This window comes from Salvelinus alpinus, chromosome 17 (assembly GCF_045679555.1).
Source record: "Salvelinus alpinus chromosome 17, SLU_Salpinus.1, whole genome shotgun sequence".
Lineage (NCBI taxonomy): Eukaryota > Metazoa > Chordata > Actinopteri > Salmoniformes > Salmonidae > Salvelinus > Salvelinus alpinus.
The window spans coordinates 9,686,972-9,702,373 of NC_092102.1; the positions used below are offsets into that span (position 1 = coordinate 9,686,972).

General features: G+C 44.0%; 1 protein-coding gene across 2 annotated transcripts in view; it reads right to left on the bottom strand.

Moving 5' to 3' along the window:
* Window positions 1-2,205: 2,205 nt before the first annotated feature.
* LOC139542088 (methylenetetrahydrofolate reductase (NADPH)-like) overlaps window positions 2,206-15,402 on the bottom strand; it is a 35,620-nt gene continuing 22,423 nt past the window's right edge. Inside the window, exons 6-12 of one of the 2 annotated variants that reach the window (XM_071347119.1) lie at window positions 15,112-15,362; window positions 6,424-6,558; window positions 5,992-6,172; window positions 5,635-5,817; window positions 5,072-5,173; window positions 4,855-4,974; window positions 2,206-4,431 (exon numbers count right to left, since the gene is read on the bottom strand). In XM_071347119.1, the coding sequence (XP_071203220.1) occupies window positions 4,168-4,431; window positions 4,855-4,974; window positions 5,072-5,173; window positions 5,635-5,817; window positions 5,992-6,172; window positions 6,424-6,558; window positions 15,112-15,362 (1,236 nt within the window). In that variant the 3' untranslated portion in view covers window positions 2,206-4,167. The remainder of the gene's footprint in view (window positions 4,432-4,854; window positions 4,975-5,071; window positions 5,174-5,634; window positions 5,818-5,991; window positions 6,173-6,423; window positions 6,559-15,111; window positions 15,363-15,402) is intronic. The other variant, XM_071347121.1, reaches the window with a different exon arrangement.

Sequence of the window (15,402 nt, forward strand, 5' to 3'; positions counted from 1 at the left end):
CCTTATATTTCTTCATATAAATTATATTTAGACTAGATTAGGAGGGGGATTTCCTCTACCCAGACACAGACAACAACTGAGACCATAGAACTCACAGGGCTGAGCTTGCTTTATGCATGTTTGCATCATGCAGGCCTATGCAACTGTAGGCCTTACAAAAGATTCACTCACATCTGTCATCACTATTATATTAATTCCAGTTAATAATTTTGGATTAAAAACGTATAGGCAGCCTAGCCAGCACAATTTTGAATATAAACTAAATTTGATCACATTCATATTTTCTCCTGACACACAAATTGACTATAAATGCATAATGTTACCAATTAGTTTATCCTGACCAGATGGAGAGGGCGCATAGGCAGTATGCAGCTGCTCATATTAGTAGCCTACAGTTGATCAGACGGAAAAATTTCCTCGTTTTCTTCCCATACAGCATGTCAGATCTCTAATGTTTAGGTGTAGACTAGGCTGCAGCAATATTTATATAATGAGTTTTTGCTTGCGTCTTTCCGGAGTGATTATGTGTTACGAATCTTTGCTAAATGAATTCCGGTGGAAAGTGGAACGCTTACTTGAGCACAGGCGAAAATGAATGCGCCGCGTCAAACGCTCATCTTTTAATTGATGATGCGATGGAAGCTGTCAAATCAGTCGGAATTGTTTTCGACCATCCCAGAAAAGACAGTCGAAAGTTCGATATGTTCAGCAAGTAAAGCATCGTAACGTGCAATTACCTCTGCAAGTTTCTTGTAGTTAACCCTGTCGGCGGAAATTTCCTTCTCGTCATGTCCATTATTGCATGCCCAAAAACGCATGCAAGGCCAGCAATACAGGCGGCTTGATGAAAGGCTCCCTGTTAACCAGCTATACTTTTGATAGCAGTTGGTCTTGAACACCCTCACCTTTTCGTCCTTCTTCATGAAACTGACCTCAGGCAGAAGTCGACCCTCGCTTTAAATTCGCACATTCTCCGTGTACCCCAGATAGTGAAAGGGGTTATTCAACAAAAAGTCCAACATTTTCGGCAGCATTGGCCAGTCTACCATTCTGGCGCAGAAAACTGCACACTGAAGTACATTGCACTAACTGGACACAAAAATAAAGTTATAAAACCAAGAAAAGTATTTATAATATACCTCCACAGTCTCCTGTAATTTGAAAAAATGTAATGTTTTATTAGTTCAAAACGAACTGTGTCTATGGAAGGGGGTGAGGCCTATGAGCCTCCTAGGTTTTGTATTGAAGTCAATGTAACCAGAGGAGCACGGAAGCAAGCCGTTGCTGAAGTTACTGTAGACCTTCATTGCAAAACAGTTATTTAATCAATTAGTTGGTGACATATGAATATATTTAATATTGTTTTATCTAAAAAAGGATAACTAATGTTTCACTATTTAAATTTTTATGAAATTTCACTGAGGACGTTCGAGTTATGTAGGTAGAGTTATGAAAGTGACTGCATAGATAAACAGAGTAGCAGCAGCATAAAAGTGTGTGTTGGGGGGGATGGCAATGCAAATAGTCTGGGTTGCCATTTGATGGGACATGGCTCAGGTTTCAACGTAGTTCAAGTATGTCGCCCTGCATCATAGATTAGATTGACGAAATTCAGAGCAACTCTTAGGAGAACCATTGGCGCACACATAACAGATCTGAGACTGGCTTTATCGTTCTCAAACCCCCAGAACAGTTGGACATGTCAGTCTCTTTTTAGAATTTAGAAGAGTTCTGCCAAGTAGGCTTCAATGCTGTTATTTTTAGTTTGTTGACTCTGGTGATGACTCATATGTGTTGTTGGCAGGAGAGGGTCAAAGTGACCACATTGGTCAATATTTTGAACCCGTACCACCATGACTAACAGGGTTTGTTGGCATCTACCGATGGCAGCACTACAGTAGGTTAACCTCCTATAGGTACATGTTTTAACATGAGGTTATGTTTGGACTGCAGCCAAGTGCGCTAGGTTTTATGTAGGCTATAGGTCAGCAGAAGAAAAACATTCCAGCTTAGGCAGTGGGATATCATCTGGCTTCGCACTGGCCACCGGGGCAATTAATGATACTTCACCCAATTTCTGACAAATCACAGACTTCTATGTTCCGAGGGGAAATCCCAAATATGTGTCAGAGGGTGACGAGGTCTCATAGCCTTTGTACTGACTGTCATCGCCATGTAGACAACCATGTACACATCAGGCCACAGTTGACCGTTGCAACATTAAGTGTTTTTTTTATTGATCTTAAAATATCATCACGTTGCACAACATAGGTAAATATGAACAAAAAAAGCAGAAAAATAAAGCAGTGTAAGATCACTGCTTAATTCTTGTTAGTTAAGGCCTCGCGTGAAATTTCCAAAACAGTCAGTAGCAGCTCGGTACTGTTACAATTATTGCCTATGGCAGATTACAATTGTAATCACAAATCAAGTTCGTCATTGCTCATGTGTTCTGGTAACCCTGAAGCTTCAGGAGAAAGTCCCTGTATTGCTCAATTTAAACTTTGGTTATGCAATTCTATAGTCTACACATCTCCTCTCTCATTGCTACTGTCAAAGTTGTGAACAGAGTGCCCCATGTGCAGTTAAGACCTTGTGCAGGTCTACAATGTTATCCCTGATGTCCTTACACAGCTCTCTGGTCTTGGCCATTGTGGAGAGGTTGGAGTCTGTTTGATTGAGTGTGTGGACAGGTGTCTTTTATACAGGTAACGAGTTCAAACAGGTGCAGTTAATGAGTGGAGAACAGGAAGGCTTCTTAAAGAAAAACTAACAGGTCTGTGAGAGCCGGAATTCTTACTGGTTGGTAAGTGATCAAATACTTATGTCATGCAATAAAATGCAAATTACTTAAAAATCATACAATGTGATTTTCTGGATTTTTGTTTTAGATTCCGTCTCTCACAGTTATAGTGTACCTATGATAAAAATTACAGACCTCTACATGCTTTGTAAGTAGGAAAACCTGCAAAATCGGCAGTGTATCAAATACGTGTTCTCCCTACTGTACATGTTTATATGAATACACCAAACATACAATTAAAAGGTTTATAAAGTCCAAAATGTTTCCCTGTGTCATTAATCATAATATTCATTCAGTCAAGTGCCTCTCGATTAAGATTGATCATCCAGATAGTAGCTCAGTTTGCTACCGTCATATTTTATATTACACAAGATAAACATCTGGTGTTGGACTAATTTAGTTCCTTTCATGGCACATTTTCTCACCATTTATCGCTCAAATGAAATCCATATTCTTAAAATGGTTTTTAAACAAATTTTGAAGTACACTGAACAAAAATAAACGTTGTTTAAATGTTTAAAATAAATGTTCCATGCACACAGAGCTTATTCCTCTCAAATGTTTGCACAAATTTGTTTACATTCCCGTTAGTGAGTGTTTCTCCTTTGCCAAGAGAATCCATTCACCTGATAGATGTGGCATATCAAGAAGCTGATGAAATAGCATGATCATTACACAGGTGCACCTTGTACTGGGGACAATAAAAGGCCACTCTAAAATGTGCAGTTTTGTCATACAACATAATGCCACAGATGTCTCAAGTTGAGGGAGCATGCCAATTGCATGCTGACTACAGGAATCTCCACCATTGCCGTTGCCAGAATGGAATGTTTATTTCTCTACCATAAGCAGCCTCCGATGTTTTATCAAATTTGGCAGTACGTCCAACCGGCCTCACAACCGCAGAACACATGTATGGCGTTGTGTGGGCAAGCGGGTTGCTACTGTCAACGTTGTGAACAGAGTGCCCCATGGTGGCGGTGGGGTTATGGTGTGGGCAGGCATAAGCTATGGACAACGAATACAAATGCATTTTATCGATGGCAATTTGAATGCACGAAAATACCATGAGGAGATCCTGAGGCCCATTTTTTTAAAGGTATCTGTGACCAACAGATGAATATCTGTATTCCTAGTCATGTGAACTCCATATATTATACATTTTTATTAGGGCCAAGTTCATTTATTTCAATTGACTGATTTCCTCATGAACTGTAACAGTAAAATCAATTAAAATTGTTGCATGTAGCATTTATATTTTTGTTCAGTATATATACTGTATAGTGTTAGTTTTTAGTGAAAAGTTCTCGATAGCAGCACCGGGGAGAAAAAGTAAAAAAGTCAGTCAGTGGCTGTCGCCACAGTTACTTTGGGGGTTGATCTTCCACGGGTGACTCCTTGGCAGGCTGTTCTACAGGTTGCTCCGTGGGTTGCTCTTCTGGGGGGTTGTCAAGCAGCTCAAACATGTCGTCGATGACCTGCCACAGGCAGTTGTCCAATGGGAAGTCGTTGTCCACCAGGTTGACTAGGAAGTAGTTGTCATGGATGTACTTGATGATCATGCGTGATGGCGACTCGTCCTCATACAGCTTGGCCCACTGCTCAATCCACAGGGCAAAGGCCTCATCCTATTAAAAGAAGGCGAAAACAATTAACTCTACGCATTTCTGAAAGGTGGGAATTTCAAGTGTTTCGACATCGATTTAGCTTTACAGCTCTGATAAAACTTTAAAAGGCTTCACGGGAGGTTTTTGTGCCATGGGACTTTCCAAACGCTCCAGCTCAAAGAGATGATGTAGAGGGTTAAAAATTCCATACTCAACTAAAATCTCAGAAAATGTTCATAGAGAACCAATGACAAGCATTTCACAAACTCACCCGAGTCAAGGGAACGTTCCAGAACCAGAAACAACCCCTAGCACACTCCATCATTCCTTCTGATAGATGGTTTCACCTAATTGCTTACACCTATCCAGTCCTCTCATTTCTACACAAGTGCATAGGGGGTAATGTTCCTGGAAGGGGCCAGTAGGATAATGAGATGACCTTACCTTCCAGTACATGAAGCTGACTGGATCCACCACCGTGGGCTGGACAATCTCCCTGCCGGGGAAGATGCCCCACGTCACAGCGTTGGGTTGCATGTCATGGGCGTTCGTCGTATTCTGACCCTGTAAACGGAAACAATCGACCAGTAGATCAATCCAACAATCCATTCAATTCACAAAACAGGTGTAAATGTAGGCAAATATATGTAGATGAACTTACATGAACATTGACAATGTGGTAGTTGACGCGAGGTTCGTACTTCTTCAGCACTTTGAGGAGAACGGTGACGTTTTCACTTGAGGTGAAAAATTCCAGATAGGCCTGTTGAATTTGCAAACGTCGCAAAGCGTTAGGTTCATGTCATTACATGAGTATGCGTGTAATACAATAACTGTTACTAAGTTTGAGAAACCTTTCATTTATTCACTCTTCCTCATTTCTAGGAAAGATTGTGAATCACCCTACTCTCAACATCGTGACAAGAAAGAAAAGGGGACAGCCTTCATTTTCCTCAACAGTTATTTTACCTTATTTTAATACTTGATCATTTGAATGACTTTATGGGTGTTTAAATTGTGTTATAAATTCAAATGTTTAAATCTCCCCCTCCCTTTAGTAGGCCTACCTTCTTTCGAGCATTATTTTGGTAAAACTTTACTTTAAGCCTGCAGGTACAGTACGATGATTTATAACTTGTTATAAAGTATGTATGAGCCTTTATCATGTTATATAATCTTATAATTGGTAATCCCCAAAACCAAACCACGGATGCCTAACTTCACCTTCTGGAAGACGTAGCCCCCCGGTGGGCCCCAGCCCACGATGGGGTCGTCAGAGGGCTTGCCATTGATGGTGGGCTGCGAGTTGATGGTGAGGACCCCCCGGCGGTTCACCTTGTCGAGCTCGTCCATCATTAAGTTGGTCTCCGGAGCCAGCGGCTCGTCATTCCATGGCAGACACATCACCTAGGAGATAACAGCCGGTCATTGATGTCAGTTGAGCAAAGCGGAAATCAAAGGGTTTAGGCTTTTGTTTTAAGTGGTAGTCATAATGGCCACGTGGGTCGAATTCATGAGGCTCCAAACGGAAGAAAGGTGACTGAAACATTTCAGTCTGAAGTGTCTAGGGCCAGGCGTCACCTTGTGTCCGGCGCAGTTGGGCTGGGCCTTGATGTAGCTGGTGAAAACCTCGTAGACACTCTGCTCACTGGTCAGCTCCTCGCCCCACATCTTCAGCAGGGCGTCCTTTGACGACTTACTCTTCAGGTAGAACAAGTAGTAATCGTTGAGTTCACCAAAGGCTGGAGATGACGAGTTGCCCCTGAAATAACACAGAGCCAAGATGATAAGTCCTGGGAACATTGCCTTTTCACTGATTATACAGTAATTATTCACATGGAAAAGTCACAGAATAGGTTGAGAAAACAAACGTACTGTATATCATGCATTCCCTTAACTATTAGACCAATGACAGCTACAAAAACATTGGAAATGTAACAATGTCTAACCACAAACTAGCCAAGGTGCAAGGGGATTTCTCTAGAGTTTTTGTCCAGTGTGTGGCTTGCTCACCATCGTCCGTTGGGGAAGTCGTCCCAGTCCTGTGTTCTGTATATGTAGCTCTTGGGTCTGGAGGCCCAGAAGATGGGTCGCACGTCCTCCACTTTGCGTTTGGGGTGAGCACTCACCGCCCAGGGGAGTGGACGCCTGGCAACCCAAGAAGACAACCAGAAGGCATCAGTACTAGTAGAAAAGGGTGCGACAGCAGCTATTCCATTCTAATACATAGGCAGTTAAATTTCATGTGAACTGGTTTGTTTGGTTTTATTAAGTGTTCCAGGACAGAGTGTGCATGTACCAATCAAATTTAATCTGATTATTGTGCAATAGACAATTAAACCTTACAAAGTATACCCATTTGGTTCTCTTTCAAATACTTCTTTCGATGTATCACATATAATATCAAAAGTTTGTTGGAGACAGACCAGTAGTGGTGAATGAGGTGAAAAGGAGCCACTCTCTGCCCTCTGGTTATTCTTGCTTCTCTGCCTCACAAAGAGCAATACTACTCTAGCTTTCCTCATATCGACTGGATACCCGTTTTCCTGTTTAACTTCACTAGGGTAGGGGGAAGCATTCGGAATTTTGGATGAAATGCATGCCCAATTTAAACTGCCTGCTTCTCGGGCCCAGAAGATATGACATGCATATAACTGGTAGATTTGGATAGAAAACACTCTAAAGTTTCCAAAACTGTTAAAATAGTGTCTGAGTATAACAGAACTGATTTGGCAGGCAAAAACCTGAGAAACCTATTCAGGAAGTCTTTTTTTTTTTTTTTTTTAAGTTTTCTATTCAATGCCATTACAGTATCCATTGACTTAGGACTCAAACTGCAGTTTCTATGCCTTCCACTAGATGTCAACAGTCTTTAGAAATAGTTTCTGGCTTGTATTCTGAAAAATGAGGGAATAAGAGCATTTGGAATGACTGGACGCTAAAGTGTCGCAGAGCTTTTTCATGCGCTCGACAGAGAGAGAGCAATTCTTGTTTACCTTTTAAATTGACAACGTTTTTGTCCGGTTGAAATATTATCGATTATTTAGGCTAAAAATAACCTGAGGATTGAATATAAACATCGTTTGACATGTTTCTATGAACTTTACGGATACAATTTGGATTATTTTGTCTTCCTGTTTTGACTGCGTTTGAGCCTGTGGATTACTGAAGAAAATGTGCGAACAAAACAGAGTTTTTGTATATAAAGAGACTTTATCGAACAAAATAAACATTTATTGAGTAAATGAATGTCTGCTGAGTGCAACCATATGAAGATCATCAAAGGTAAGGGATTCATTTTATCTCTATTTCTGACTGACTGTTCTACCTGGCTGGCTACTGTTTGTAATGATTTGTCTAGTGGGCTATGTTCTCAAATAATCGTAAGGTATGCTTTCGCCATAAAGCATTTTTTAAATCTGACACCGTGGTTGGATTCACAAGACGTTCATCTTTAAACCTATGTAAAATATGTTTTGTTTTCTGAATTTTTATAATGAGTATTTCTGTATTTGAATTTGGCGCCCAGCAGTTTCACTGGCTGTTGAAGAGGTGGGACGCTAACGTCCCACATACCCAATAGAGGTTAACTGCTCACAAGTGAACCATGAAGGATATCGCTGCCGTGCGAAAGGTCTTCAGACCCTGTCGAGAGGTTGAGTACTAAGGTTTAATTTTTGTATCGAAATTCCTTATCTACTCCTCAGTCTGTTGCTTCACGGCTAGCTTTTGATACTCGGTTAGGCTAACTTGGCTAGCTCACTGAGGCGCAATCTATCCGCACTAGCATACCCTACCTGCAACATGGTAGCATTGTCATCTCACCTCTCGTGTAGTTTAACCTACGTTCACCCGTTCTGTTAACTACACCGACCAGCTCAGCCTCATGGCGCCCTTGTTTACGGGAGCACTCTGAAAGTTAACTCTGCCACCACGTGGTTTCCTTCAGTCAGCACTGAGCTAGCCATGGCGTACCACGAGGTAGCTGTTAGCTAGCTAACGCCCAACTAGCCTCACGGCTATATTATTGCTAGCTGTTAGTATCAAGGCTTTTAACTAGCTAACTTCGTACACCGTTTACACTTTGTTCCTATTACAGACGCTGCTCGGTCCCCCTAGCAAGCCTCATTCCTCACAATGTCCACTGCTACCCTGTCCAGGGACGAGCCTAGCACTCAAACCCCCACGTTCATGTGCCTGTAGGTCCATGATTGCAGGGAAAGATTCCCACCCTCTATGCATCAAATACTTGGGTAAGGGACATCCAAGAGGCGCTCGAGGACCCGTAGTCTTGCAAGCACTGCAGATGAGGGCTGGTCTGAAGAAGAGGCTTAAATGTGCTTCGATCTCGATATCCTCTCTTGCCTCCAAGCAAACAGCGACACCTGAGGGTAGGCTCTCTGCAACCGAGCCCAGTTAGGGAGAGGTCACGGATAGCCTTGACTCCCTCCCGTCACGGTCTGATGATGTAACAAGTTAGGGGACAACAAGGAAGAGGATGAGAATAATCTCACGGATATCCACCAGATTGCTCAGGAGGTGCGGACTGACAACCCCGTTCTCCCCCTTTCTCAAGCCTGCAGGCCTCACGGCCCCGAGAGCAGTGGAGCTGCCTCTCCTCTAGTGGAGTTTGGGATCCTTCACGTCTGCAAGCGGGCTGCGGCCAGACACTGAATCGAGTAGCCGTCTCCTACAGGGGTTTAGAGCCCGTCAAGGGACCTATACAATGGGAAGAGACTCCCGTCCCAAAGATTCTTGCCAGGTGTACCCCTAGCCTGGATATGCACAATATGGAGGAATTACAGACCTGAACCTCTGTGCCTCCCAAGGCTGTGATCGTACCATCAGCCTAGCGGTTGTGGGAGGAATGGCGCTTTGGCTGAGCTTATACTACATCTTGGAAGCCCCAGTGTCACCCAAGGAGTTGTTTGGCCCCACTGTCGCCGCCATGCAGCAGAAGTGTGACATGCACAAGAAATAAGGCAAAACCTTCAACTTTTGCTTGCCCCGCAGACCAGATCCCCGTGGCCGGCCGCTGGTTCCTGCATCTCGCCCCAGCATCACAGCTGGGAGGGGGCAACAAGCTGGCCTTGGGAGACTGAGGTCCCCAGTGACGCAGCAGCCTGCCAAGACTCAGGCTAGGCCATTGAACCAGGCGGAACCTGTAGTAAAGCTGTCTTACGCTGCAGCAAGTATCCACCCCTCTAACCTTCCTAAGGGAGATGAGAAGGGTCGGCCAAGATAGGGCGCAGCCGTGGCAAATGAGGAGCATAGTGTGCAGGGCCGACGGCTCTCTGCCCTACCCTCACTCTTCGGGTTTAATGTTTGATAGGGGAAGGAGTAGCGGTTTACTGATGTCAACGTTGTGAAGAGTGCTCCATGCTGGTGATGGGATTATGGTATGGGCAGGCATAAACTACGGCTAACGAACACAATTGCATTTTAAATCGATGGCAATTTGAATGCACAGAGATACTGTGACAACATGCAGAGGCCTATTGTCGTGCCATTCATCTGCCACCTCATGTTTCAGCATGATAATGCACGGCCCCATATAGCAAAGATCTGTACACAATTCCTGAAAGCTGAAAATGTCCCAGTTCTTCAATGGCCTACATACATGTCACCCATTGAGCTGTTTGGGATGCTCTGGATTGACGTGTACGACAGATTTTGTTAGCAAGAAATGCGGCAAAAGGTACAGTAAATGTAAAATACACATAATCAACAGTGTAATGTTCAGATTCAGTCGTGTCAGGTGAATCAAATGTATTTATAAAGCCCTTTTTATATCACCAGATGTCAAAGAGCTATACAGAAACCTAGCCAATAACCCCAAACAGCAAGCAATGCAGATGAAGAACTGTTGTGTCATCATCTTTTATCTAATAATTTCCCATAATCTCCTAACTGTTCCCTTGTAATTGCTACCATGGTCATGCATTCCATATTTCTATAAGAAACATTTCAATTAAGCGCTATCCATATTGGCCAATTCCAACGAGTGAAGGGTTAATGACCTTTTATTTTATTTATTTCAGCTTTATTTAACCAGGTAGGCTAGTTGAGAACAAGTTCTCATTTACAACTGCGACCTGGCCAAGATAAAGCAAAGCAGTTCGACACATACAACACAGAGCTACACATGGAATAAACAAACATACAGTCAATAATACAGTAGAACAAGTATATATACAGTGTGTGCAAATGAGGTAGGATAAGGGAGGTAAGGCAATAAATAGGCCATGGTGGCGAAGTAATTACAATATAGCAATGAAACACTGGAATGGTAGATGTGCAGAAGATGAATGTGCAAGTAGAGATACTGGGGTGCAAAGGAGGAAGAAATAAATAAATACAGTATCTGGATGAGGTAGTTGTTTGGGCTATTTACAGATGGGCTATGTACAGCTGCAGTGATCTGTGAGCTGCTCTGACAGCTGGTGCTTAAAGCTAGTGGGGGAGATATGAGTCTCCAGCTTCAGTGATTTTTGCAGTTCGTTCCAGTCATTGGCAGCAGAGAACTGGAAGGAAAGGCGGCCAAAGGAGGAATAGGCTTTGGGGGTGACCAGTGAAATATACCTGCTGGAGCGTGTGCTACAGGTGGGTGCTGCTATGGTGACCAGTGAGCTGAGGTAAGGCGGGGCTTTACCTAGCAGAGACTTGTAGATGACCTGGAGCCACAGTGGGTTTGGCGGCGAGTATGAAGCGAGGGCCAGCCAACGAGAGCGTACAGGTCGCAGTGGTAGGTAGTATATGGGGCCTTGGTGACAAAACAGATGGCACTGTGATGTACTGCATCCAATTTGTTGAGTAGAGTGTTGGAGGCTATTTTGTAAATGACATTGCCGAAGTCGAGGATCGGTAGGATGGTCAGTTTTACGAGGGTAACCCAATCATTGGCCCAGGTCAACTTTTTTTCCATTGTCACACCTTGGAGCCTATAGCTTTTCGTCTGTCGCTTCCCCTGAAGGGCGTTGTCCAGTACACACAGTGCACATGGACTTGGATTGTAGTAGGGCTTGGGCAAGCGTGTCATGCTCTTCGCTCATCAGGCAACCGCCCTTCAGAAGTGGGTGGGGACCCCCTTTTTCTCTTTGACTATGTCCTAACGGTTCAGGGGGACTATTATATGTTTTTATAATGCTAGGGTGGTAGCCTTTGGATTGGTCTGGAAGTGTCCTCTCCTAGCGTTTACCTCTTGGGCACTGTTTTTGGGACATACACTACATGACCAAAAGTATGTGGACACCTGTCGAACATCTCATTCAAAATCATGGAAATTATTATGGAGTTGGTTCCCCCTTTGCTGCTATAACAGGATTCCACTCTTCTGGGAAGGCTTTCCACTAGATGTTGGAACATTGCTGCAGGGACTTGCGTCTATTCAGCCAATTGAGCATTAATGAGGTTGAGCACTGATTTTGGGCGATTAAGCCTGGCTCGCAGTTGGCGTTCCAATTGTCCCAAAGATGTTCGATAGAGTTGAGGTCAGGGCTCTGTGCAGGCCAGTCAAGTTCTTCCACACCTATCTCGACAAACCATTTCTGTACGGACCTCACTTTGTGCACAGGGCCATTGTCATGCTGAAACAAGAAAGGGCCTTCCCCAAACTGTTCGTCTAGATCAGGGGTCGGGAACCTATGGCTCCCGAGCCAGGTGTGGCTCTTTTGATGATTGCATCTGGCTCGCAGATATTTTCATTAAATGATACTGGCCTACGTTGGCCATTGCTAGGTAAAACAGGTAAACGCCTCCTTTTGAATCAGTCTGCTCGGTCATTAGCTCAAAGCTAACCCTTCGACGAAGAAGATGGCGAAAAGAAAAAAAGATGACGAGTATCGTACATTTCAGGACGAATGGACCGAAGAATTCGCCTTTGTGGAGAGAGCAGGTTCTGCGGTGTGTCTAATTTGCAATGACAAAATTACATCGATGAAACGGTCGAATGTAAAGCGGCACTTCGACACGCGCCATGCTACCTTTGCATCAAAATACCCTGCGGGAGACAGCAGAAAGAAAGCGTGCCAAGAGCTACTGAGCAGGGTGCAAGCTAGCCAGCAGCAACTCCGCGTATGGACCCGGCAAGGTGACTATAATTCCGCTAGCTTTGCTGGATCTTTAGCAATAGTGAGGAACGGAAAACCATTCACAGATGGCGAGTATGCTAAAACGTTCATGCTGGATGTAGCCAATGAACTTTTTGATGATCTTCCAAACAAAGACAAGATAATTAAACGGATACAAGACATGCCTCTGTCGGCAAGAACTGTTCATGATTGTACCATCGTGATGGCAAACAAAGTGGAGGAAACGCAAGTGAAGGACATAAATGCAGCGCCGTTCTTTTCCCTGGCTTTGGATGAGTCAACAGACGTGAGCCATTTGTCGCAGTTCAGCGTGATTGCAAGATATGCTGTTGGTGACACACTGCGCGAAGAAAGTCTTGCAGTTCTGCCATTAAAAGGGTCCACAAGAGGTGAGGATTTATTTAAGTCTTTCATGGAGTTTGCTCAAGAAAAAAATCTACCTATGGATAAACTTCTCTCAGTGTGTACTGATGGTGCTCCGTGTATGGTGGGGAATAAAAAAGGATTTGTGGCGCTTCTCCGTGAACATGAAAATAGACCCATCCTAAGTTTCCATTGCATTCTACACCAGGAGGCACTTTGTGCTCAGATGTGTGACAGGCAGTTTGGGGAAGTGATGTCGCTGGTCATTCGTGTGATCAACTTTATTGTTGCTCGAGCCTTAAATGACCGCCAGTTTAAAACACTGCTGGATGAAGTTGGAAATAACTATCCTGGTCTGCTTTTGCACAGCAATGTGCGTTGGTTATGCGTTGGTTGTCAAGAGGGAAGGTGCTTAGCCGTTTTGCGGCTTGCCTGAAAGAAATAAAATATATTATATGGCTCTCACTGAAATAAATTTCCAAATGTTTTGCTTTCATGGCTCTCTTAGTCAAAAAGGTTCCCGACCCCTGGTCTAGATTGTCATTGTATTCTGTAGCGTTAAGATTTCCCTTCACTGGAACTAAGGGGCCGAGCCCAAACCATGAAAAACATCCCCAGACCATTGTTCCTCCTCCACCAAAATGTATAGTTGGCACTATGCATTGGGGCAGGTAGCGTTCTACTGGCATCCGCCAAACACAGATTTTTCCGTCGGACTGCCAGATGGTGAAGTGTGATTCATCACTCCAGAGAACACGTTTCCACTGCTCCAGAGAACAATGTCGGCTAGCTTTACACAACTCCAGCCGACGCTTGGCATTGCGCATGGTGATCTTAGGCTTGTGTGCGGCTGCTCGGCCATGGAAACCCATTTCATGAAGCTCCTGATGAACAGTTCTTGTGCGGACGTTGCTTCCAGAGGCCGTTTGGAACTCGGTAGTGAGTGTTGCACTTTTTACCCGCTATGTGCTTCAGCACTCGGCGGTCCCGTTCTGTGAGCTTGTGTTGGCTACCACTTCACGGCTGAGCCGTTGTTGCTCCTTGACGTTTCCACTTCACAATAACAACACTTACAGTTGACCAGGGCAGCTCTAGCAGGGCAGAAATTTGATCAACTTACTTGTTGGCAAGGTGGCATCCTATGACAGTGGTACGTTGAAAATCACTGAGCTCTTCAGTAAGGCCATTCTACTGCCAATGTCTTGATTTTATACACCCAATGGGTTGTTTCTGCACCTTCTTGGTGTGTACTCTCAGTAACGGGACCTCTTGAGGGTTGGTGATGTTGGGCCTACCTTGGCTTCGTACAGTATGTTTTTTGCGATATGAGAGTTGCCCATATCCCCATATGTGATACATGGAAATTAGTATTTGAAAGAGAACTTAAGGTTACTTGCGTAACCTGGTCCTCTGATAATATGAGTAAGATGTATCACCGCATTCCCCTGCTCGCAAGGGCGTGAGGAAGAGAAGCATGCTTGAGAATAAGTAGAGGGCGGGAGTGGCTCCTTTTAAAGAGCAACTGCAGCCAAAAACCAACTTCACATTTAGAAAACAGCTTATGGTCGGTGAGTCAGAAACATTTGATTATACTGTCAAAATTGACTAGAGTGTAAATAGGATCATTCTTGTCATAAAGTCTGTCTCGTCAGAAACAGAGTTTTATGACTGCATCACAAAGTAAATGAAGGTTGGGTTTGTTTCAATCCTGCCCACATGCCCACAGCTGGCAGTAATCATCAATTTGGAGTACAGGTGCACGTGACCCAAACGCAATGTCCGTGGTAAATTTGGGTCGACTTTGGAATCCCTATGGGGCTAGTTAGGGACCATTGGTAAATTCCACAATGTACAAGGGACAATATATAAAACTTCCTCCAAATTGACTTAAAAACCTCAAATCAATTACAAACTGTAGAATTTCATATACAAATATTGAAAGCATTTAATGAGAAAATGAATGAAGCAAATTTGAAAAACGAGGCCAAATCAGGAAGTGCAGTCGTCCTTTAAGAAAGGTGAGGGTCTCGCCTCATTCAAGTAGGCGATCCTAAACGAATCCCCATATGTGATATATCTCACTCATATTGTCAGAGAACCGGGATTACGGTAGTAACTTTACATTTCATTATTCTTCAAATACCATGTCAGCTAAATCAAGCAAACAACCTGAAGTGTTTGAAAGAAAAAACAATCCTATTTGGACCCAGGTATGGTGTGGTGGGCGGTCCGAGTTTAGACAACCAACCTGGGGTCCTCGATCCAGAGGCCCAGCTGCCGCAGAACCTCTATGGTGGCCACCTCGCGGTTCAGGGTGTAGAAGTGGAGGCCCGGCACCTCGCCGCTCTCCAGGAGCACGCGGCACATGCCCACAGTCTGCTCAATGCCGTAGTTGCGGATGGCTGCGTCGTTGTCCTTGATGGGCTCGATGACCCGCATGATCTCCTCAGGCACCTCCAGCTTAGACAACTTCACCAGCTGCCTTAGAGATTGGTAGCCCTGGAGGAAAGGAGGAATGATAACACACAAAACAAAACAT